This window comes from Polyodon spathula, chromosome 9, assembly GCF_017654505.1.
Source record: "Polyodon spathula isolate WHYD16114869_AA chromosome 9, ASM1765450v1, whole genome shotgun sequence".
Classification (NCBI taxonomy): Eukaryota; Metazoa; Chordata; class Actinopteri; order Acipenseriformes; family Polyodontidae; genus Polyodon; species Polyodon spathula.
In genome coordinates, this window is record NC_054542.1 from 38,689,383 (window position 1) to 38,714,995 (window position 25,613).

The 25,613-nt window shown below is 37.7% G+C and overlaps 1 protein-coding gene across 1 annotated transcript in view; it reads right to left on the reverse strand.

Annotated features, from left to right (window-relative positions):
* LOC121320810 (collagen alpha-1(IV) chain-like) overlaps positions 1-25,613 on the reverse strand; it is a 70,587-nt gene that overhangs the window by 5,173 nt on the left and 39,801 nt on the right. The window contains exons 19-45 of the mRNA XM_041259462.1: positions 24,775-24,871; positions 23,054-23,089; positions 21,702-21,857; positions 20,750-20,818; positions 18,890-18,973; positions 18,470-18,540; positions 18,180-18,371; positions 17,052-17,220; positions 16,369-16,461; positions 15,909-16,013; positions 15,411-15,508; positions 14,812-14,962; positions 13,977-14,090; positions 11,948-12,115; positions 10,972-11,061; positions 8,646-8,798; positions 8,164-8,262; positions 7,834-7,923; positions 6,290-6,429; positions 5,718-5,844; positions 4,752-4,832; positions 4,119-4,217; positions 3,837-3,887; positions 3,315-3,500; positions 2,353-2,486; positions 1,776-1,848; positions 793-864 (exon numbers count right to left, since the gene is read on the reverse strand). Coding sequence (XP_041115396.1) covers positions 793-864; positions 1,776-1,848; positions 2,353-2,486; positions 3,315-3,500; positions 3,837-3,887; positions 4,119-4,217; positions 4,752-4,832; positions 5,718-5,844; positions 6,290-6,429; positions 7,834-7,923; positions 8,164-8,262; positions 8,646-8,798; positions 10,972-11,061; positions 11,948-12,115; positions 13,977-14,090; positions 14,812-14,962; positions 15,411-15,508; positions 15,909-16,013; positions 16,369-16,461; positions 17,052-17,220; positions 18,180-18,371; positions 18,470-18,540; positions 18,890-18,973; positions 20,750-20,818; positions 21,702-21,857; positions 23,054-23,089; positions 24,775-24,871 — 2,998 coding nt within the window. The remainder of the gene's footprint in view (positions 1-792; positions 865-1,775; positions 1,849-2,352; positions 2,487-3,314; positions 3,501-3,836; positions 3,888-4,118; positions 4,218-4,751; positions 4,833-5,717; positions 5,845-6,289; positions 6,430-7,833; positions 7,924-8,163; positions 8,263-8,645; positions 8,799-10,971; positions 11,062-11,947; positions 12,116-13,976; positions 14,091-14,811; positions 14,963-15,410; positions 15,509-15,908; positions 16,014-16,368; positions 16,462-17,051; positions 17,221-18,179; positions 18,372-18,469; positions 18,541-18,889; positions 18,974-20,749; positions 20,819-21,701; positions 21,858-23,053; positions 23,090-24,774; positions 24,872-25,613) is intronic.

Here is a 25,613-nt window from a genome sequence, read left to right on the forward strand (position 1 = left end):
ATTACTGCAAACTGTTCCCAGCTAAGAATCTGGATGATCTTTTATTGCAAGTATGGACGGCAGAATATAAAAAATCCCAATTTGGCTCTATATCCGGGCGCTGCTCCATATTAGCAGCGTTACAAGTGCTTAACATGGTATAAACAATGCCGTTTGGGAAAGGCAAACGGCAAGCGCTATTTGTCCGATATAAACGGCTGCCCAAAATAACCCTGTACGGTATATGTGGTGGATACTGTACAGCTATTGGTCATTCCATGATATTTTTTTGCGACCCCACCATATCTCTGGAACAGTGCATGCTGTATTGTATCATTGAAATAAAAAGTGCAGTCTGCTCCTGTACTAGTATACTTTAAATAGTAAAACAGATCACAGAACGGATTTGGAACATATATCATATGGCTCTGATAGAGAAGAACACTGGTACCGATATACTACCATGATACTGAAATGTTCTTACTATTGAGATACCACTGTGAAAATATGAAAAGGACATCACTGTGGTGACATTCTACCAATCATTCCCTTATGCTACTGTTTTTCCATAATATTGAACATTGCATTAACATTTAGTGTCACTCAAGACCATGTGGTACATTAACGAGTGGGGCCATTTGTAGTCACTCAATGAATGCAATGCTTTTTAGACATCAGCACATTCAGATACCATGTAACCTTTTTCAGTACACATGCAACAGAAAAGTATATTAGCTGAGCATATATCAAGTTGTAGAAATACTGACATGCTGCATTTCAATAAAAGGCTTTGCATATCAATTCATCACTTACCCTTAGAACCAGAAAAACCCCGTTCACCAGTTTCTCCTTTGTAACCTACATGTCCGGTAGCACCTTTCATTCCTATAGGAAATCAAACAAGGTACATTTGATTTCAGTCGTGTGTTTTGCTACACTAGAGAATCTAATAATGTATGAGTCAGTTTTTGAGTCAGTGTAACCCTAATTTAAAATGAAGACAATGTAATTAGAGAACACAAGGTACAAGAACATTTACAGTACAGCTATGCTTTGGTTCTCAGCTCTGTCACCCCTACAGCAATACTGATCCAAATGAATTAACTGTTTAGCTAGCAATTTTTTTTTATTATTATTATTTTTAGAAATTATAAATTCATCCCATAACTCACTGAGGATATATATATGATATATATATATATATATATATATATATATATATATATATATATATATATATATATATATATATATATATATCATATACTTTGTGATTGATGGTATTTCCAGAAATTAGTTATATCTTCCTAGAAACTTTTGATTTTACCGTACAAAATATGTTCTGAGGGTGCAACAGCATGTTTTCTGTGCCAGCAACGTTCAAGTTTGATAACTGGCATAAAACAGACTTGTTCCAAATAATTTATATACCAAAAATAATGTAAGATGTTGTACTCTCTGCAGTACAGGCTGGTGAGGAGGATAATATATGCGCCCATCAATATAACCAAAACCTTTTGGGTATGTGTTAATTAAAAAGATTGGTGTATAATCTGAAAGTATTCTTTGGATTAATATGAATTATGTTTTAATAATGCTTTTATTATTATTATTATTATTATTATTATTATTATTATTATTATTATTATTATTATTAGGTCCTTTTTTATTTGGATATAATCTAGTGGATATACTGTGATGTTATCATTCCCTATGTAAATGAAATTACATCATTCTTTCATTGGAAAGTAATGAAAAAAGATGGCTTGAAGAATCTTAACATTCCAATGACTGACCTGGAAACCCTGGCGCTCCTTGAGCCCCCATTTCACCCTTCTGTCCATTGAGACCAGAAAGTCCAGCATTTCCCTGTGTAAAATAACATTCTTTATATTTGTAATGAATTCACAGCAATTAATTAGAAACAACATAACTTTCTGTGAGTAGAAGAAATACCCCAAAGGTAGACAACCCCTATATGAATATTGTTCTTGACTAAAAGGGAAAGAGTGAAGGATGTTCTGGACAGACATATTCCTTGGGATGTCACAAACCAATGTAATAAAAGTAGAACTAAACATCTCTGTACAAGTTGTTGTTTTAATTTTTTTTTCTTAATTAAATCCTGATGCTCAAACAAAAATATGTGCACAAAAGCATTGGAATTCCCCCTAAATGTCAAGAGAGCAAAAAAAAGTGTTGAAAAAGTGTCAATAGGAAGAAAAGTTAACTGAAGACAATGGGCTGCCTAAACAGCTTGATATAACTTTATATTTTATCTTAAAAGAATGCAATTCTCAGCACAGTCAATGTTCACCACACTATTAAAACAGCATGCAATGTCATCACTGGCATGGGCTGGTGCAGACTTACAGGAATTCCAGGCACGCCTCGCTCTCCCTTGAGTCCCTGAAGTCCAGGCAGCCCAGGTAAGCCATGGGTTCCTTTTTCTCCTTTGCCTCCAATACTTCCTGGAATTCCAGGTGGCCCTTGGGGTCCAGGTGAACCTACAAAGTAAATGCTTTCATATACTCTATGTCCACCGCATCAAGCAGTTTTGAAAACAATGTAACTGTACCAATCCAAAATTATATATATATTATCATTAGATTTATTTAGCTGGAAATTTTTAGGAACACTTAACATTTTCATTGCCTTTGGCGAGATGTCTCCTTATTTTATTATCTTTCGTAATGTGCCAATGCAAAGAATTCTTTTTACAAATATTGTATATTGATAAAAAATGAAGGTTGTAACAGTGCAAACAAAATAATAAGTGTGGTCTCTTTAAAAAAAATATTGGCCCTTACTGGTTACGAGGGATCTCGATCGGATTTTGTTGGGAAGTTGTAATCTTGTGAGATGTTGAAGCAAACCAAGTTAAATAGAGGCAGGTTTAAATAATGAGAAAAGGAATGCAATGCTTCATAAGGGGAAGTTTTTTTAGCTGTGTGTTTTAGAAAATATAACAGGAAGTATACACTTTCTTAATTTAATTTGATTTGACTGTGTTTTTTTCTGAAACTGAAGACGAAAAAGCTTCTGTTTCTGGAAACAAGTATATTTCGTCACTGTACCACTTATATGCTTAAAAAAATGCTTCAAACTAGATTTCAATAGGAATAATATAAGTTGTTTTTAGTTTAATTCATTAAAATATAAAGGTAATTTGTTTCCAGTCTTTCTGTTTAAACATTACCGGTATTAGTACTTTACTTTCTAGGGGATTTGAATGATTTCCTGAGTTCTCTATCATACTTTTGTTTGACACAAGTTCTCTGTTGTTGCTTTCCTTGTGTCTGTGTTACTTATTGTTAGTTCAGAGACCTGCTTACCTAAAGGTCCGGGCAATCCTGGTTGTCCTCTTTCACCTTTTGGACCTTCCATATCTTCCCCCGGTGGTCCCTGGAAACCAGGCGGGCCTTGCAGCCCTGGAAAACCTGGCTGCCCTTGATCTCCTTTAACACCAGGGATTCCAGGACTACCTGGGAGACCAGGTAAGCCTGTGTCTCCTTTGTTACCTGTAAATGCAAGAGATATCAGTTGAGTTACAGAGTTTCTGAGCAAGTTACAGTACCTGCTATCTATTACTATGCCCTCGTTCTTTCTCTCTGGCTCACAAATCCAATCCTGTGGAAGAATTTTTTTTTTTGGTTCTGGATTTCAGTTCCTAACAACCTGATCACAGATGGGAAACAGAGTGATGAAAGAGCCCCCCCCCCGCCCCCCCCCCACCCAAAGAAAAAATGTCCAGGTGCTAATCTGATCAAGGATTGCCCCACAATCTATAATGCTTGAATAATACAGATGCTTGAATAGCATTGGAGTTAAAGTCCCTTGTTAAAATAAATTGTCACCTTTTTCTCCAAGAACACCGGGAAGTCCGGGAAAACCTCTACCTGGTAAACCTGCAGAACACAGAACAGAACTTAAAACGTGCAAAATGGCTGAAAAAAGGGTATAATTATAAAAGGTAACAAAGCTTGAACACCAGCAGTGACTGTGACTAATTGTGTGGTTCTATCTGTTTGTCAGCCTATCACAGCTCTAGATAGGTACTAGCAGGAGACAAACTAATGACGCAAGGCTTTTTACTGTGTTCTACCATACAATATGAAGTGACTAATGAAGGTGTTTACCTTGGTCACCCTTCTCCCCAGGTAGGCCAGGAATTCCATCCAGTCCAGGTTCACCTTTAGTTCCTGCAGGGCCGGGAGCCCCCTGAAGGCCTGGCTCGCCTACAAAAAAAAAAAAAAAAAAAAAAAAAAACTTTTTCACTCACCTTTCAGATTTAATATTGTGTATTCCTAATTATTGTTTTAGGTAACAGGTGTACTTCACAACATAAAAAAGGAAACATTTACCAATATACTGTAACCCTAAAGTGTAAAATAATATTCTCGTCACAAATAAGACCAAAAGTCATGAATAATGCATACACAGTATAGTGCATGAAACAATTAACTCCACCATATTACAATTTCTGGTTCGTTCACCTCAGTCTTCAGACTTTATTTTTTAGACAGTCAGCTATAGCTGACTTATCACTCAGTAATATTTTTTTGGATATTTCCTGATTTCCTGAACCCTTCTTTACACGTTTGGCACAATGTGGGGTAGAGAATAAAGCAAACGGATTTCAGCAATGTGGATCTCACATTCACTATCTCTCTCTATGCTTTGCCCATAGCCCTAAATCACAGTGTGTTTTAAAAAGAATATATGTCTTTAAATAATATGAATCACAAAAAGTATTTTCCATTCTTGTCTACCTGGCCTTCCTTGAAATCCTGGTTGTCCTGGAATGCCAGATAATCCATCAATTCCTTTCTGTCCCGGAAATCCTGGACTACCTAGAGAGACCAGATGTGTACAATTCAGTATGGAAAAATATACTGTGCAACCTGTAAGACCATTGAAAGGGACCAACAAATTGGTGCCTTAATACTGGTGTGGCATTTCTATTGAGGGTGCACATAATTTATTCTGAACCAATGATAGTATGGCAGAATAGCTGTTTGCTAAAGACTGAAGCAGTTCAACTTACAGGAATGTTTTTGCTGGTTTACAATTAATACAGATAGACCTTTACTGTGCTTTTGCTTTATTATTTTTTTTTATTTATGTTTGCTGTCAGTGCTGTTTAGTTTAATTTAACATAGGTTTAATTTGTTTGGGACTAGGGGCGGTAGCCTTGTGGGGTGGCTTAAATATTGACAGACAATTTACATTACAGTCAATTAAGAAAAATACAAAAGTATTATTATTTTGTATGTACTGTATTTTTTTTTAATGGATTTGTTGATTGATGTTCATTGAAACTATGTAGAATTACCTAAAACTATGCTATGTAAAAACAAAACAAAACAAAAACTCACAACCAGTATATATTTTCTATCTGAACAACATTTATCTACTGGTTTTATAGAGGTTTGTGGCTAAAAATGCCTTACGCATCCAGTTGAGGGAAGGCAACATTGTATCTGCAGATTGTAATACTGCAGATGCCTACTGTCGTAGCTGCTTTGTGTATAAACAGGGTATCACAAACGCTAAAGCCAACATCCTGATTTTTTTTTTTCATGTCATGTGACCACTGCAGTAAGTTTCTTGTTGTACCATTATAAAGTTTGGTTGAAGACTAGCATAGGCAGTACCCCTTCAACCTTTTTCCATTGTGAATATGTCACTATGCAACAGACTCACTTTTTCTACATAGAATGAAAAGAAACACTTGCCTGGATACCCTGGTGATCCAATGTCTCCTTTAGGACCTGGTACACCAGGCATTCCCGGCATACCTTCTACTCCCTTCACACCTTTATCACCTGGGATACCAGGGAAACCTGGTGGGCCTGGCTGACCCTGAGAACACACACAAAATATTCTGGAATCTATAAACTTTGCACATTGAGGTGTATGTTTAAAATGCACGAGTAACTGAGAAAAGGGGAGCAGTGTACGATTAGTGTCCAAACAAAACAACTGAAAATCTGTCTATCTATTTTAAAACATTCCATCTGGGAGGAAAATCGGTAAGTCTCATGTTCAGAAGCCCTGTGAACAAATATGACTTCCATCTTCAAATCTACACCAAAGCTTTTAGGAGCCATCTAGTGTACAAGTGCGGTAGTCGACCAGTGTTTTCTGATACTCTCAGTGAGTTGTGGTGCAGTAGTCTTATCACAACTGGATAAGCGTTTCTGAAGAGATATGTAAAAGTCATACAACAATATGTAAAAGTCATGTACACATGTTTCCATGTTGTCTGGGATTTGCATCCCCAGTACGGGGTTAACAAAATGCTTACCTTTTCACCTTTAGCTCCTGGCTTTCCGATACCTGGTTCTCCAGGGTCGCCCCTTTGACCCTTTTCACCAAGTGTTCCAGGGTACCCCGTCAAGCCAGGTGAACCCGGCACACCTTTAGTACCTTTTGTTCCTTGTGAACCTGAATAAGAGAAGCATAACTTGCTTATCTTCACTGCTTTCTTCTCTATCGATTGCAATATGAAGTTGCACAGAAGGCTGTGTGGTTCAGTGGTTAAAGAAACAGGCTTGCACCTACAAGGTCCCTGGTTTAAATAAATCCCAGCTCAGCCATTCACTCACTGTGTGACCCCGAACAAGTCACTTAACCTCCTTGTGCTCCGTCTTTCGGGTGAGACGTTCTCGTAAGTGACTCTGTAGCTGATGCATAGTTCACACACCCTAGTCTCATATCTTGTAAAGCGCTTTGTGATGGTGGTCCACTATGAAAGGCGCTATATAAGAATAAAGATTGTTATTATTATTATTATTATTATTATTATTATTATTATTATTATTGGCAATATCCATATGTAGAATAGGGATGATTAGCCAAATGCATATCTAAAATGAGAAAGACCAAATGTAAAGTAGAAAACACAGTAAAAAAAACAGACATTTTGCGTGTGATTAAGCACCGGTAAAATAGTGGCCATTTTATACTCACAGTTTTCAAAAGTTTCAAGTTTTGTAAGGGTAGTTTTATATATATTATATATTATATATATATATATATATAATATATATATATATATATATATATATACACATACATATATATAACATGCAGAACAACTATCTTAGCTATCTTATATAGCTAATAGAACTATGACTATCTTACTATAGCTTGGTTGGTTCCTAGTAGCATTTCTTGAAGTGGCTGAGTCAAATTTCTACAAGCTTAACATATCAGTAAATGCTCAGCTAATCAAATGACTATGGGTGAGCGTTGACTTTTTACAACCACTGTTCTCTGGGTGAGAATACAAGTGCCACTGGGAACTATAAAAGGTCAGGATGGTGAGTATCACAAAACAGAGCAAAAGACAAAAAAAGAAACACTGTAAACAGAAACCCAAAACCCTGTTCCTTTAATACATTACATATTGCGTGGAAATATAGCAGTTTTAGTTCCGATTTCAGAACATACACTGGAGACAGTAACAACGGCTTTTTGTTTTTCCCTTTAGGTGAAACAGAACACAGGTACTCCACACATTTCCCTTTATACCTGGGCCAGGTCAATCAGATGGAATTTATCAATTACCGCTGATTGACACTGCATGTGATCTGGCTATAATCTGATTCAAGAGCATACCTTGAGACTGCCTGTGACACAGCAGTCATTCTTATGGCAGAAAACCACATAGCACACACACGGACCCTTTTAGAAACAGTGCACAGTGTTAACAGTGAGCTGAAGTATATCAACTTCCTTGTCACAATAGTACACCATAGATTCCTAAAAACAGAAACACCACAGGGGCTGGAGCGATTGTGCGCTAAAAGGATAGACTAAAAAACAACCAAGTGCACAGAATCTTACCCGGTAAGCCCATTTGACCAATGGATCCTTTCTGTCCTGGTAAACCCTCACGACCAGGGAGTCCAGTAGAACCTGGGTCACCTTTAAGTCCTAGTAATTACAAAGAGAATGAAAAACTTGTATTCATTGTTTCATGTAAGTCTTTCGTATTGATCATCATCATACACATATATATGTGTGCTTTGTTTAACATGCCATGTGATATCTAGAAATACTATATATTTAAAGAAACCAACAGAGATAGGTAGAAATGAAACCATGCACCTACATACAGTACAGCATCAAAGAAAAAATAATCTAAAGAAAATACAACATTTGTTGTTACAGCACCTGGTTGCCCAGGCAATCCTGGCTCTCCATCCTTTCCTGGCATTCCTGGGCTACCTGGGGTTCCTTGATACCCTTTCACTCCGGCTTTTCCTGGAACACCTGTAATATAAAATCATGCAACCTACTTTTCAGCTTCTTGTATTTAATTATTTACCGCTTTTGATTCTCACCTTTTAACACCCTAGAAACCGAGTCTGAAGTTGGGCTTGGGCAATCTGTAGAATGGAGATGTGTTGCAGGAGGTGGGGTTGTTGGCTAAGTAAGGGACACCCTTTCCCTGGGCTCAAATTCAATCAATACCTCAGGGTGTTGCACCTGAGATGTGCCCTGTCAGTCACAGTTAACATTTTTTTTAGAAAGATGCTTAGCACTTAGCACTGCGATAAATAATTTGCAAATAAAGCCCTGTGTACCATAGTTTAGATGACATCTCGTACATTCTAAAAGTTCTGACATCAGCAGTACTTTATCAACAAATGTACCTGTGAATCCTTTATCTCCCTTCGGTCCTCTCATCTGCTGTATTTCTTCCTTGCTCATGGTCCCTGGAGGGCCCGGTATCCCTTGGTCCCCTGCTTCTCCTTTAGCTCCTGTTTCACCCTGATGTCCAGGCAGGCCACTGGAACCTGGGTCACCTGTTACAAAAACATACCTTGTTATTTAAAAGTGAGCAACCTCCCTATACTATAAATGTTCCATCTTATGAATGACCAAAATCTACACGAGAGCTGTGGCTTTAACCTTTAACCTTTATGCTACTGTGCATAGTCTTGTACGTGCTAGTCGACAAACTGCTTCGAGATTATGGGCCTGTGAGTTCTCTACTTGTACTGTCATGTAATGTAGGATGATAGCTGCTCCCTTCCAGAACTAAAATGGAGAGAGCATGTGCTGCTTAAGCCAGAAGATATTTCAGAACCTTTCAACACTGCTGCCCTCTCAGAGGTCTAAGACCTCCGCCACAAATGTCAGACTTTCACGCATAGAGGTCACTACAGTGGACAGCTATTTTTAAATGATTATCTCCTATGGAAACTCTGTTTTGACATCACTAATGCATGGTATCCTCTTCATTAGACATCTGCCGAAATTAAAACGCCTGCCATCTAGTGGCATTTAATAGGCACTACAAAAAACATAAAGGTGACAGTACAATGGCAGAGAAAAGCTGAGCAGCAGCAAGCACCTCAGGAATTTCTGCAAAATCCTTTTACACAAAAAGAGCAGAGCAGGTAAAAAAAATATATCCAAAGAAAGTAATGTTTAGGGAATAATATGGTGTATGTTTTGTTCAAATACTCACTTTATTTTTTCACAGTTTATGTTAAACCATATGTCCACTTAAGTGGACGTCATGCAATATTAAGATTAATATTGCACGTGAGGCCTATGTTGTTCTATAGGCCTGTGCTAAATATGTTTTGTCATATAAGAGCTATATATTGCAGTATTGTCCACAAATAGACTCATCTGGATCATTTTATCTTCTCTCAACTGTTTTTTAATTGAAAATTAATTTTCTAAATAATTATTATTATTAGCAGCATCTGTGTGGTAGTAGTAGCAGTTTTATTAGTAGTATTGTTACTCCCTTACTCAGACATCAAGAGCATCTAGCTACAGGGTAGTAGAGGAGATTCCATCACAATCAAGTGACAGTGATAGTGAAGAAAGTGAATGGCAGCCAGACTCGCAGGGAGAGGAAGCAGGGAGCCCGAGTAGCAGCAGTGAAAGTGGCACTGTCAAGGGCACCCCCTGAAATCAGTTTCAGTGTGGGGAATCACTGGCCAAAGCTAACTGATGCTAAAAATGCTAACATGTGCCATGATGCAGCTTGTGTCCTGGGCGCTTTGCCAACTTCCACATCCAGCACTAAAATCAGCCAAATTCAGTTCACTAAAGAGGGAAGAACGGTAACTTGATGTGGGTGACACTGAAGTAAAAAAATATTATTGTTTCAACAATTAAGACATTTTTGTTACAAACACTGAGGAGATTTTTGTTTCTGGGTGAATATGTCCATATTTGGGCATATATATATATATATATATATATATATATATATATATATATATATATATATATATATATATATATTTTTTTTTTTTTTTTTTTTTTTTTTTCAACCTTGTTTCTGGCAAAAAAAAAAAAAAAGGAAATATGAGAAAACATTCTAATACATACCAGTTGGAATGGTACCAGCCATTTAGTTTTGCATTTTGTATTACTATTTTTTTTTCCCAAATAAAAGAAAAAGACTTTCATTCATAATATGCTGTTCCAAGATAATAGGGCAACTGGTTCTGTTACAGACGCATGATGTCCACTCAAGTGGACATATGTATAACTTCTTAGATTTTGTACTAAAAAAAAAAGATTACTTTTTTTTACATTTTTATAGGCCCTGAATCTTGTTTAAGGTTACCATAAATCATGCGTGAAAGGGTTAAAGTAGGGTCGTCTTTTTCTAAAGTTCAGTATTTCTGACATAGTTAAGCTGGCAAGAACAGGCACAAACTTTCAACAAACTTGAAACTGCTACATCTACATTTAAATGTGAAAACTGAAAAAGATTCATTTTAACAAAAAAGAACCATAAATCGCAATTTGGCCTTAATGGTAGAATTTTAACAAAAGTCATTCCCTAAACAAGCCTATTAATGAAAACTCTTCCATTATTTCTGAATCTATTACATTATCCTTATTGCTACATAAAGTATTCACTGTTGTTTGTTAAACAAGGCATGGCATTAAAAGTTGAAGCAATGAAATAGCTTCAATGTAGATCAGATAATGACCATAACTTACCTCTTGAGCCAGGCAAACCTGGGTTACCTTGGACACCAGGGCTCCCAGATATACCCGGTGTGCCCATCACTCCCAGTTCTCCTTTAGGACCTGCAAATCAAACAATCTGGCATTCAGGTACTTGAGGCAAGGTGTGTTCATAATATTTGCATGCATTTTGTCCTCTATTTGTAACAGAAGAGCCCTAAAACAAAACATACCTACTGAATGAGCTATAACCCAAATCCAAGTAAGTACTACATTCTATTGTAGGAGGCTGAAGCAACATTCTACTTATTTATTATAATATACCAATCTCGGGAGAATGTGGTAGTGTAAGATGACCAGTCACAACTGCTGAACCTAACAAACATGAAGATAGCATCTCTGTATTGATGGTAATGTAATATACGTTTGTTTTCAGTTGCTGTCATTCTATCAGGTTTTATGGTATCATCACATGAGTATTGACAGCTATAAACAGCCCTAAAAACTAATGTACACAGCAAACAATGCATGTGGTTTTTATAAAAGGTTCAATTCCAGAAATTGTATATGTAATGGCATTCTCTAATACAGGGGTCTCCAACCCTGGTCTTGGAGAGCTACTGTGGCTGCTGGTTTTCATTTCAACCAATTTCAGTTACTTAATTGAACCAATTATTGGCTTATTTAGTCAAGTATAACAGGTGTTCCAGATCTTTAGCCACTGATGATGTAAAGACACCCAGGACCAGGGTAGGAGACCCCTGCTCTAATACATCTAATAAAAGATGATAACTGTACTGAAAGTACTGTGGGTGGAATGAAATCTGAAGTTTGAACTTAGTGCTCTAAAACTTGAGAGGAACTGTGTGGTTTTGTACAGGATGGGTGACAAAGCCCCTGTATAAAGAAAGTTATTCATTATGCTGAAATATGTATTTGCGTAAAATGCATCCCTACTGTTGAGCTCCAAGTGTTAGCATGTCCACACAGTATGCAAAGCTTCCTTCACCTGGAGGCCCTGAATGTCCTTCTCTCCCTGCTGGGCCAGGTTGTCCTGGAGACCCAACTATTCCTGGAAAGCCAGTGGGACCCTGAATGCCTTTCTCTCCTTGGGGCCCTGGCATGTCCAGTCCAGGGAAGCCTGGGTAGCCCTTTTCACCCTTTAACCCCTGTGATCCTGTTAAAAAAAAATATATATATATATATATATATATATATATATATATATATATATATATATATATATATATATATATATATATATTATATAGATGCACCGAATCCAAGTTTTGGGGATTTGGCTGATCTCACAAGATTCGGCCAAATACTGAACCTACAAAAACTGTCAAGAAAACTGAAGGAAACTGTTGAATCAAAAACATATAATAATGTGGTTGCACTGTTTTGATAGATATTATTTACTATATAAAAAAATTAAGCAATACGATTAATCGTTGTTACGAGGCTCTCCGGATAGAATAGCCACCACGATTAAACAATGAAATACATCTACTAAACTGCTTAAGCAATTCACATTCACTTTACATGTCAAATACATTGCAGTTTAGAGACGGGAGTTAAAAAACCTGACCTGCCTTGTCCTGAGATTTTGGAACCTGTTGCCAACCCTATCTGAGAGCTATGAGGAAAAAATTACCGTGATGAGTGACCTGAATCTCCCTGCAAAATAAAACCCACGTTGATTTAAATGCATCGTGTCTGTAACTGATTTCAAATAGGCTACTAAATACTTTCAAAATTATTTTAATACAACACAGCAGTTCCCAAATGGTTCGACTTGTATTGGCACATTACAATAATGTAAAATGTAATTTACTTAAGCATTTTGTTCAACAATATCTTGCACATCTGACAGTTTTAAAGTTACAAAAAATATATATTTCTATGCACTGATTTTTTTAATTTTTTTTTTTATCTTTAAATTTTTTAATTTACTGCATAACTCCATGAAAAGTGTGATGTGAATGGGCTGTTGCATACAGGGGTATGTTTGCATTCAGCAGCTGCGTGACGTGTTTAGCGCATGCGCCACCAGTAATGTAGGGAGTTGAGAGCTGCGACAGAGTTCATCAAACGTGTTCTTGTTATTAAATACAACAGTTCTGTTCAATACCAGATTTGTGTCTTTTATTTAAAGAAGAACTGCACACATGAAGGGATGTATTAAAATGGATGTGCGTCTGGGCGGATATAGGATTCGGATTCGGTTCATCGAATCCTAAGTATTCGGCCAAATCCAAACCCTGCTCGGGCCGATTCCGAAACCGAAAATGGTGCATCCCATATATATATATATCAGTACATTAGAAAAAAATGCAATTCATTTCCAAAATAATTCTGAATTTCAAAATAACAACTAGAAACAAAAGTTGTCCTTGCATGGTCCAAACAGCAGTAATATCCAGTGCATTAGCTTTGTTACTGTGTTATAAGCACTCATAGTAGTTTGTTTGGTTTGCTTTCTACAAGAAAATAGTAAAAAGCTCTCAAATGAAAGGTACTATATGGATAACTATTAGTAATGGAAAATACTGAATTGCCATTGAATTGATACTAAAGTAAATCTCATACTTGCTTCACACATCTTGAGTAGCAGACTTGCAAACTCATGAGATCACTGCACAGGAATGAAGTACCTTCACAATACACCATGCAGTCGGACATATAAAATAACATATAAAGGATGTCCACCGCAATCGCCTATTCTTCAACCCTTCTTCATGGATGTCATTTTTAAGTGAAAATGTATCCCTACAGCATTCAGTTGGTGACATCAACGTACTACTGTGCACGATGTTCAGAACAATTAATGTGCACTGCCTCTCTCATGTGCATATGAGAATGAATGATGTTCATGTATATTTGTGTACTTTGTTTCCTGGATCCATCATGTAAAACACAACTTAATCAGATTTTTCTGATATATATGTGTGTGTGTGTGTGTGTGTGTGTGTGTGTGTGTGTGTGTGTGTGTGTGTGTGTGTGTGCGTGTGGGAAGGTAAACACATTTGACCTACCTAGAGGGCCGGGTGGACCTGGTGGGCCCTGGGACCCAGGTGGGCCAGGTTCACCAGCTCCTGGTTCACCAGGGGGGCCCCTGACACCTTGTAAACCTGGAGGCCCCTGGTTACCTGAAATAAATAAATATTTAGAGAGATTATAAGACTTAAAATTTGATTTCAGTAAGTATACTGTATATGTGTCTGAAAGTCACAAATATCGTGGAGGTGTTGCTTGTTTCTGTCTTTTGTCCACAAGAACTCCACCAACAACAGAGCGCAGCATAAAGAGACAGAAGAAAAGAATCACAGTAGGAACTGAGCATATTATGTTTTAATTACAGTTTATTTGTTTTAACCCAATGCTAAGAGTGCACAGAACAGAAGCAATTATAATTGTTACTTCCACTGTGTATAGCATTATCACAAAGCAATAATAATGTATCATTTAGAAAGTATAATTTAAGCTGGCAAGACAGACATGTGGTAAACTTAAAACTGCTACATCTACATTCCAGTGTGAAAACTAAAACTAAATGTATTTTAACAAAAAGAAGCACACACCACATAGAACTTCAACAAAAGCTTTTTGGGTCCAAGTTATTCCCTAAACTATACTATCAGTGAAAATTCTTCTATTATTTCTGAATTGATTATATGGGCGTTATTACTACATACAGTATCCACTGTTGTTTGTTAAATAGATTAAACAAGGCATGGCATTAAAAGTACAATAAAATACTGTAGCCTGAATACCGGATCTTACTGTAGCAGTTGTTTCCAACTTATTCTGCAGACTGAAACACTACTGTGCAGTCAGGCAGGTGGGTCTGCAGTGTCGGTACATCTTTACCTTTTAAGCCTGGAGGCCCAGGCGGGCCGGTGTGACCTTCAGCTCCAGGAATGCCAGGAAGCCCTGGGTTTCCTTTCTCTCCCGGGAATCCATCAACACCTTGAGGGCCTGGAGATCCTTTGGGCCCGGGAAGACCAATCCCAGATTCACCCTAAACAGAACAACCACCGGCTTCAATTTAACATAAAATCAGGAATTAAACTCAACAGGAAACTAAAGCAGATGGGAAATATATATTCTTTATCTGGTGAAGGACTGATTTTTTTTAACTGTTAGGGAGGATCCTTGCTACTGGATTCTCTGAGCATACTGTAAGTAGGAAGAGTCAATCAGATGTTTGTGCATGCGTGTGCTGTAGACAGATGACTGAGGGCATTACATAGCGGCACAATGGAATTTTTAATCCTTGTTCAGATATACACACAGGCATGTGTGGCTTATACATACATATGCAGTATTACAACATATCAATGTAGCCACGCCTGTTTCCATGGTTGTAACCAGGTTTTGTCAGAATTGGATAAGCTGTTCTCTGGATGAATGTAAAACTCTAAATGTCATGCCTTTAAAAGGTACATTTTCGTATCTGAAGAGTTTACCTTCTGCCCAGGTGGGCCAGGGCGTCCCGATTCACCTTCTTTCCCGTCGAGCCCCGGGGCGCCAGGCTGCCCCACTGGCCCTGGCAACCCCGGGTGTCCTAAAGATAGAAAAGTACCACATTAGGGGAGTGCAGCTACACAAAAATATTTAATCAAGTGCTTGCTGTGTATTATTTTTCTCCATACAGATCTACAGATCCCCTTTTACTTTCTAAATGCACACCCTGAGAGTGAGTCAAATAACTTGAAGTATAAAAAGTATTTGTTTGAGTCTAGTTAATTATAAAGACTCAAGTAAACAATGTTAAAATATGGCCCCTAATTTATTGCTGAGTACGAAATAGGATTTTCACAGGCTCACACTCTAGAGCAGGTTTCCCATTGCAAGTCTCCTAGGCTTTGTGAAATACACCACTGAAAACCGATAAATAAAACACACCCTTACCTTAGTGAAACAGATCAATAACTAGTATGAACTGAATTATTATTTATGTCTACCTTTGGTTCCAGGTGGCCCTGGAAAGCCCACTCCTGGCTGACCCTGGTCCCCTTTTGCTCCTTGAAATCCAGGAACGCCAGGGATTCCCTGAGGGCCCATATCACCTGAAAGACAGACGATCTGCTTTTGAACACATTCAGAAAAATCATTCATTTGTGACAAAATGTACTTTAGCTACAAAAGCGATTCAGCCGAATGAAAGTCTACCAACTGATCGATCAACAATATTTAAGCGGCAGTATGTTCTAAACTTTTTGTAAACCTTGGCAGTGCAAGTCACACACTTTGTTTTCAAAATATCTCAAGAAGATTCAAATTCCTGAGTTTTAGAATTGACTTGAACGGTATTCCCCATCTTCCCAGCTATTCTTTGAGATTGCAGCATGCTGATCTATTAGACACGTGGAAAAGGTGCACCTAGTTTTCTTCTCAGTTCAATATTAGGACCTCAGCACTCACCTGGGGAGCCTGGCTGCCCTGGTATTCCAGGGGTTCCAGGTGGGCCTTGTGGTCCAATTTCAATCATGCTTTTGCCAGGTTCACCCTTAATTCCTGGGAAAACAAGGCTGTCAGCGATTAATCCAACATTAAAGGACATAAACCATTTATATCCTTATCACTTATATATTCTAATGTTCCTGCCCCTCAGATGTAAGAAAAATGTGCCAATCAAAATCACAAAGCAGCCAAACTTTATTTCAGTTACGACAACATTGTGTTTCTGCACTAAATTAGCAAGGCATGGCAGCTATGGTTGCCAGTCAACATTGTCTTTAGTCATCAGTAAAGCATTTTTAACAGTGTCTTTTCAGATATTTTTATGCTGAATAGTTATTCTTCCCGGTGTATCACTGAGGAACCGGTCATCGTGTTATTTCTCCTGTTGGAGAACAACCTCTAAAACTGATAACCCAACCTATGTTTTGACAACAGTAAAAGAGCCAAGCTTTAACAAATGATTCTTTAATCTCTTTTTTACCTTCTTCATTGTAAAAATATGTGTTTATATAGATGTATCTGGAGTGCGTTAACAGTTAAAGCATGAGAACTACAACTTCTTACAAACGTCAGCAGGAATGGTTTCAAACACCTTCAATTGAGCGCTGTTCACAAATCTACATTAACATTATTTCTAAACTTACCGGGCGAGCCAGGCAACCCCGAATGCCCTGGGACTCCCTGGTTTCCTTTCTCTCCAGGTAAACCAGGAGCACCAAACCCTGGGGGCCCTGGGGGACCCCTTTCTCCTTGAGTTCCAGGGAAGCCAGGGTCTCCAGTTGGACCACGATCCCCTTTGAAACCAATGGTGGCCTGAGTGGAAAAAACAGTAGTGTATTGAACAGACTCAAATGCTCTATTAGATGTTTGCTTTGCAAAACGTTAGCTGGTATTTAGATCCCCCCACTGTTTAGATTAATTGAGTACACCACATGGGTAGTGTTTCCAATTTGCCCCATAATTCTGGGACACTGTAAGACAAGTCAGGTTTTTTAACTCACCTCTAAACAACAAGTGAATCAATTTTAAATCAAGTAAAGTGACTGTGAATTGCATGAGAGGCTTCAATAAATGTGTTTAATTGCGGTGGCGATTCTATCTGGAGAGCATCATAACATGTATTAAAATCGTATTATTTGAACTTTTATATGGTAAACAATATCTATCAAAATAGTGCAATTCCAAAATGAGCACTCACTTACACTCTTTCTTGTTTAACCTTATGGTTAAATTTCTATTTATTTAATATTTCTTCCTGCTTCACAAAGTCCCATGCCAATTTCAAACTAAGCTGATGTTAAACTGAAGGTTTTTAAGATATGCAGTGATATGCAAAGTTTTGCCTGTTTTATTTAGACGTTTTCTGTCAATACTTAAACGAATGCCTAATAAGTCAATGATGACTTACTATAGGGTTACTGAAAGATCCTCTGCAATCTATTTACTGTAAAGGTCCAGTTTATTTGTATGGTGTTTTTATGCTGCATTGGACTTGTGCTATAGACTGGACACATATCTGTACCACAGCCAACAAAATAGTCTGGGTACGTCTTCCACCAAAATTTGAAATTCTAAGTACCAACATTTGACAAATTATACTCTTCTGACAGAGTAACAAAACACGGGACAAGCCTAATACAACATGTTAACAGCATGCAAAACATCAAAATGGAAATCAGTAAGTTAAGTATACATTTCTAAATCTGTGTTATTGTACTGTATTTATCCAGTGCATACAGTAGTACATCCAAATAAGACAAGGTTGTTCTTACTGGCTCGCCTTTTGGGCCTGAGTCCCCAGGTAGACCATCCCTTCCTGGTGCCCCATCAAAACCTGGAGTCCCAGTAGGACCAGGGATCCCCGCCTGACCCTTGTCTCCTTTTAGATTTGGTCCAAAGATAACATCTCCTGGCTCCCCTTTTGCACCAGGGGAGCCATACAAGCCAGAAGTACCAGGAACACCCTATGTAAAAAGCAGTCACTGTTGTAAAGAAAGCAATCTAATACATAAATACCGTACTTTCGATTTGATTAAGCACTGCTTGGAGTGAATCTACTCACAGGTGCACCTTCAAGACCAGGACTTCCTTGAGAACCTTTTTCACCCTTAGTACCAGTTGCCCCTGGATAGCCTGTGAAATACAAAGGTTAAACAGAAACAGACTAAATACAGGGCAAAACGTCTTATACAGATCTGTTCAGTTGTCTGTGTTTCATCAAGCCCCACATGTATTAGCTGTGTTAGTTTTAATAATATAACTTTAGCTATACGTATGTGGAGCTTTAGACTTATCTTACAAGGTCATTGGTGAACTCTACATTTTAAAGGAATTATTTATTTGTATTTTATTTTTCTGAAACAGCAGAAGTGTGTTTTTCTGCTAGAGTTTCAAAAGATATGTATAAACTGTAAAATTATAGAAAGTTCCAGAACTTGAAAAAGTACCAAGAGGGTGCTGTAGAAAATCTTCTGCTCCTTACCTTGCTGCCCTGCTGGTCCTTGTGGGCCAGGAAGTCCAGGCGGACCAAACGACTCACAGTGGAAGCAGGTATCTCCTTTGTCACCTGTGTAAGTGAGAAGGTGTGTAACATAATGAGATTGGTCAAAAGTTGAAGTGTACATTGAGCTGCGTCAGGGTTTGCTTAAAAAAAAAGGTAGACAACATCAAGGGTGTTATTTTATATGGAAATATGAATGTGTATATTTGTTTAAAATAAAACAATAACGTAACTTTAAAAAAATGTAAAATCATAGATTCTAATGTAAAACTACAGTAAGTCCAGTTTTGGAGAGTGTGTTTGTCTACTTGACTCTTTTCCTACAAGATTGACCTTAAAAACTAGAAAAGTTTTTTTTTTTCTTTTTTTTCTTTTTTTTAAAGAAAAATGAAGCATCCCTGGTAGCACATTCTCATTTGAAGTTGACATCTTTAATGGTTTATGAGATATTAGCAGTAGTAGGTGTTGCAGCTGTGGAGCCAAAGGGTTTAAAAACTCATACAAGCTCTCCTTATAGGAATGCTTAATAAAACTAGAATTGTCTAGGTGTTGAATTGCATAGCAATTAGGAATAACATGCTTTTTAACACAAATTATTACAATGGCTTATTTAATTGCTTAATTTATATCTTGGAGTTCTCCCATTTACTTAAAGAGTAAATAGCGGGGTTCCAAAATATAGCATTACACGTCCCCGCAATTTGATACAACTATAGAACATACCTGTAATTTTTCATTGTTGACATCCTAACGACTTTTTACACTTATAACTTTAAAGTCTGTTTCAAAGCTCTTTTCAAAATGTCCGCTCCAATACACTGATAGTGTAAGGATTATTGCCCACATTGTCAAACAGGTAACACAGCAATAACGATCCATGACGTGATACGGAGCAGAAAAGCCAGATCGCTGGTTGTTATGTTTTTGTTTGCTTAATCGCTCTTCCTGTAGTGATTTAGAGGACCAATCTCAAATCCCAGTGTAGTAGAGCTACCATTTTGAAGAGTTTTCTACAGGTACATTATTTAAACAGTTGTAGCAACACGTGGGGATGTTTAACGTTACATTTTTCAGAATCACACTACTTACTCTTTAAGGGTTAATGGAATTGCTGTGGTATGTTACAAGGTGATAATGGACGTCCCAAGTCAATAAAAGAGGTTGAGGGCATTATTATTAATATTATTATTTAAACAAGGTTGTTTCATTATTATCAAGGAACACGCCACAGCAATGGCAATAGTCATTAAAACTATTATACTATAATTTAATTACAATATAATTTGTTTATCTGAAAAAATCATGTTAGTCCTCAAAGTTCATTGTTTGAAAGCAGGGCTCGGGCATCTTGTGAAGCATTTCATCAGTAAGCAGTGGTTGTAGAACAGGTGTTAATTAGTGTCATCAAGTTATAACAGAATGGCTGACCTCCACAGAAAACAATGGACGAGAACTGTCCAGTTGTTGTGCAACATAAGTTGATATGTTGTGTGTAGTGTTTCTCTTATTGTATAATGGATGTCATCCTGCTGCTAAAACTGTGCTAAATCATGTCTTATACTAACAGACACCCTATGCATGATGTATTAACTTAGCATAGATCACAAAAGCTAAAAGTGTTCACATGAAAAGATATACTGGGATTTTGACAACTCCTTCATGGTGATTGGTTGATTTTTCATACTGTAATTTAGAATCAACAGTGATGCCTTTTGAAATCACTATGTGTAGCCTAAGTTTATGCCTAGGGTAAAGATGAAAGTATACTTTGAATTGCTACAGTATGATGGTTTATAGTCAGTAACCTGCCCTATGGTGTACTCTTTGTAAATAATAACTTGCCTTTTTGACCCATCTCTCCTTGAAATCCAGGTGGACCAGGGGGGCATTCTGGATCCGTACATCCTTCATCTAGATGGTAGATGAGTAAAACAATAAGAAAGTTGTTGTTAAGCAACGGGGTTGGAAGCATTCCATACTGGAATTCAATACATTTCACAGAGTTGTTGATTACAACAAATCTCTCCTTCTAGATTATTAACAGGTAACCTCTGTCACACCTCTTCATACATCTGCCCTAATAAATGTGGAGCTCAATTGATTTCAAACTCCTATAAGCCTTTGAACAGAACCTGAAAGTGAGTTCTGAAGTGAAGTTCCAAAGCGCACCATAGGCTTGTAAACGAGTTCTTGGAATTACCAAGAGACCATTATTGGAAGATCTCAGAGCACAGGTCGGTTTGTAAGGAGTAAGCAACTCATGGAAATAGCCTTATAAGTGAGGGGCAATGTTTTATAAATATTATGATGCTTTACTGGGGGAAACTAGTAACTGTAATGCTGTGACTCCAGTCCATTAAGGATTATATTCCAGTCCATAGTTACTCTTTAACACTGTTTAATACAGCTAAGGTTACATACAGGAGGTGGCTCTTTAGATACACGTTACAAGAAGAACACCAGCACTCATTTTTTTAAAATGACTTTATTTCTTCATTATAAATTCTTGCATGTCTGCTGTTTTTTTTTTTAAAGAATTTAAAATGAAGAAATGAATAAAATAATCTTTTTTTTCTTCCTCTTTTAACGAGTAATATTTCTCTTTGACCAAGATGTGTGTGTAACAGTACACAGGTTTGGTTCGGCAGAAGTGAGGTGTGCATCTCTTTATGTCATCTATGCATCAATCTACTACAGTAACCTTTACATTTAAGACAACACAAGACTAAAGTTTACTTACTAATCATGCCCATGTCTAATAAAGGACCAGCCTGTCTTATCTATCCTAGCTTACCCAAGGATCCAGGTGGGCCTGGTGGTCCGGGCGGTCCTTGTGCTCCATCTTGCCCCTTTTCTCCAGACCGAGACAATCCAGGATTTCCTTGGTCTCCCTTCTGACCAGACTCCCCTGGGAACCCAGCTGGACCAGGGGGTCCCGGGAGACTTAGACCTGAATGATACAACATTGTTATCACAGGACTACAGAGCTTACTGCCACTTTGAATATATGTTTAAATGCAGACCATATCAATTTCAGGTTGTTGGCCGAATACATTTCTGACTCACTACACAAATAATTACTTAACCTCACGCCGCGCGCCACAAATACTGTGCAGGGGTTATCTAAATGAACGGGAAATTAATCATTTGAGAGCTTACATAAATATGGCTAATATTGTCAAGAAAATAATATTTCTACTGCTCTCTGTAACATGCTAGCCATAAGAAAGGTCTAACATATATACAAGTTAGTGCATCTGCAATACACAAAGTTTGATACAAGTGAATGCACTGTGCATAGATTTATTATATAACAGATGTCATCTTGTGCCAGGCAAAGTTGAACAGTTCTGGCTTCACTATTTCAAGATTTGTCTAATTTCCTAAGATGTGTGTGTATATATATACATATAGAATGTTGTGACAGAGTGTGAATGAATCCTAGTCAACAATCTCCCTCCTGATCTGTGAGAGCGCTGTATAACAGGAACAGAGTGCCTCGTACTGGTTGGTCTGGCAGTTCATTCCAGGGTCAGTTGGAAGCCAGGCAGAGTCACAATGCCCTAAGTCATCACCCTAAATCGAATGCTATTTGTCAGTCATGGATTGGAGGAGACGTGACTGAACTAGTTATCACAGGGGGGCGTGGGTATACAAAGGGTATAATTGGGGATGTGACAATGTAATCTGTTTCTTTGATGTGGTTATGAGAATGACCGAGAATGGAAACAGGCAGTGTATCGTGAGTGTTAAGTGTTTTGTTGGTTTCTAACTGTCTGTGCTTGTCACTATACAAGACTAACCTCCAGGAGCTGTAGCTAAACTACTAGCAATTAAACCCGGAACTACACTTCACCATTGTGCACGAATAAACCTGTAAATCACCACTTTCACTAAGAGCACTCACTCTGGACTGGTGACCGTGTTGTGTTTGTGTGGGTCTTGTTTAGTGTATTATTATTTAGGGACTGAACCCTGTGGTTTGCCTGAGAGATATACATGGTTGTGTAGAGCCAGGTGTTATTATTTGCCAGCAAATAAACAGTTTTTTCACTGTGAACTGTCTTGTGTCATCATTCCTGAGCACCGCATCACCACTGCACCTGTGCACTACAAACCACTTTGCCACAAATGTATATAAATTACCTGGGGGTCCAGGGGGTCCTTGCACACCAGGAAAACCTGGAAAAAATATATTAATATTTTTTATAAGACACAATTAGGTAAAAAATAGGGGATCCTTTTCAGTTGATCTAAATGACAGCACCATTAAGGTTGGTTTCTAATTAACACCCAATTCACATGTTCTAAACACCTATATTCTTTTCCTTTAACAGCTTTGTTGACATATAAATGTGTTACAGTGCTACCCAGTGGCAGTGTTAAGCCACCCAGTGGTGTTACTAACATCACAGGGGGTTATCAACAGCTCAGATTGCTAGTCAAACAGTCTAACTGTGAGGCTAATTTGTGCACCGTTTCGTTGAATACTGATGAGGTGGTCTAAACACACTGGCACCATTCTAACATTAAGTAAAGTTAAATAATAGCACTTACAATATATAATATTACTATTATATAGAATGGAAAGGAGTTATATCAGTGTTAATAATTTCATGCTTACCCCACTTTTAATGAGATCAATTGAGCTGGGAACAGTGTGCTTTTAACAAAAAAATCTAATTATGTAAGAAGTCATCTAGCCACCATTACAAATCCTCAGTCACTTCAGATACACTCTTTGTTTTGTTTACTATAGCTAAGGCGACACATCTCAGTAACCCTGCTATGACTGAATATGTTCACAGGTGCTCATGTTCAACACTCTTGTCTGTTTCTTAAGAACCTTTAAAAACATGCATCCATTCTGTGTCCTTATGATTACATTTTGAGCATGATATCACTATCCTTATAGAGATCAAATAACAAAATAAAAACCACAACAACCACGATAAATATGCAGTTTTTTAGTTACATGATGTGATAAGTAGTTCTCTAATTTTTGAAATCTATAAAAATAAAATCGGTAAAAGGAGTATCAGCCCTTTTCATGCACATCAAAAGAGGCTTATTTTGTGTTTAGTACAGTATGTAGCTCAGAAATGTCTTGTCTCTATAACATTGCAACATATGGTAGGTTTTGCTCCTGTTGGTTTTTGCAGTTGAGAAGTCATTGACTAATATATATATATAGGTTTTGTGTCTTGAAACTCCATGACAGGCTAAAGGTGGATCTACACTGGAAGCGAGCGATGCAAGCGAATAACTTAGAAGTGACTGGAATCTAGGGGTGTGTCTACACCGACTGCGAGCGACACAAGTTGCTGTCTTTGTGAAGCAAGCGACTCCACAGGAATAGAAAATGGTTGTTTGTGTATTGTTTTATGGGCACCTGGGGTGTATTGTGTTGTATTACTGCAAACGCGATTGTGTGTGGTTTACCTCTTTCCCCGTCAGTGGGACCACTCTCTCTCCTGGGTGCGTGGCGACTTCGCTCTCTCTCTTTGGTGTGTATTGGCTTCACTTGCTTGTTCTGTAGTCTATGTGCTGTGTGAGTGGTGTTAAGAATGGGCCGTCTCTGTCTTGTGTGGTGTTGGGTGGGAGAACAGCGTGAGGGATAAGGACTGGGTCACATAACAATTTCTGCTAAAATATTTGCTTTTGATGTAGATACAAAATTTGCTAGCATCGTTCACGTTGCTTGCTTCCAGTGTAGATCTACCTTAAGAGTCACAGAATGTGTGGGATATTCTGTTATTGTTCTGTGTGCCTCAAATATAAAAGCAATTTAAAACTGTTAATCAAATGCAATTGATTCTACAATTTGGCATTTGAGTATAATACAGCTGTAATAAAATCCAACATACCTCGCTCTCCTTTTTTCCCCTCTGGCCCTGTAAAACCTGGTGGTCCAGATTCACCCTTTTCCCCATATGCAATAACTTCACCAGTGCTTGTGACCACCTGGATAAAATAATACACACATATTCAATCCAAGGTAGATTCTCAAATTAATTCAGTGCTGTATTACTGTATTTCGCAAAGTTGATAGATTTTTTTTTCAGTTACTGTTCAGCGGGTCGCTCAATCCAGGTAAATGGTACTGTATATCTTTACATGAAACAGAAACACAGTCCGTACTCAACCCTGTGTCTGCCTATTGGCTAATCCTCAAATCAGATACATGTAATATTGTATTTCAGCTAATCAGCATTCCAAGAAGTGGCCCCCAATTAAATCAAAAAACAAAAAAAAACTCAAGTATAGTATATTAAAGCTAGGGATATATCTGTAAAGTATCCACAGTACTCACATATAGTAACAAATGCCCATGCACAGGTTAATCAAAATCCTACTATACAAGTTGTTTCCAAGGTATAGCCTTTAATTGTTTAGCCAAACAAATGTCCATGCCATGGCCATATCTTCAATATAGAGAACAACATATCTTTGCAAATGCATATGTAAAGTATAAACAATGCATGGTCAAGAATCCCATTATAAAATAATCTGAACTTCTTTCATCTGTTGCATATATGAGATATTCTACTTTACAACAGCCTGCTAAGTAGTTAGGAAATTCTACATAATATAGTGATACGAATTTTAGAACCATAAAGGCTGGATCGTGCTTCAGCCTCATTTATCACTCAAGTCTCTTATGGCGATTTATAGTCTCTAGTCCACCCAAGGCTGACTGGTCACC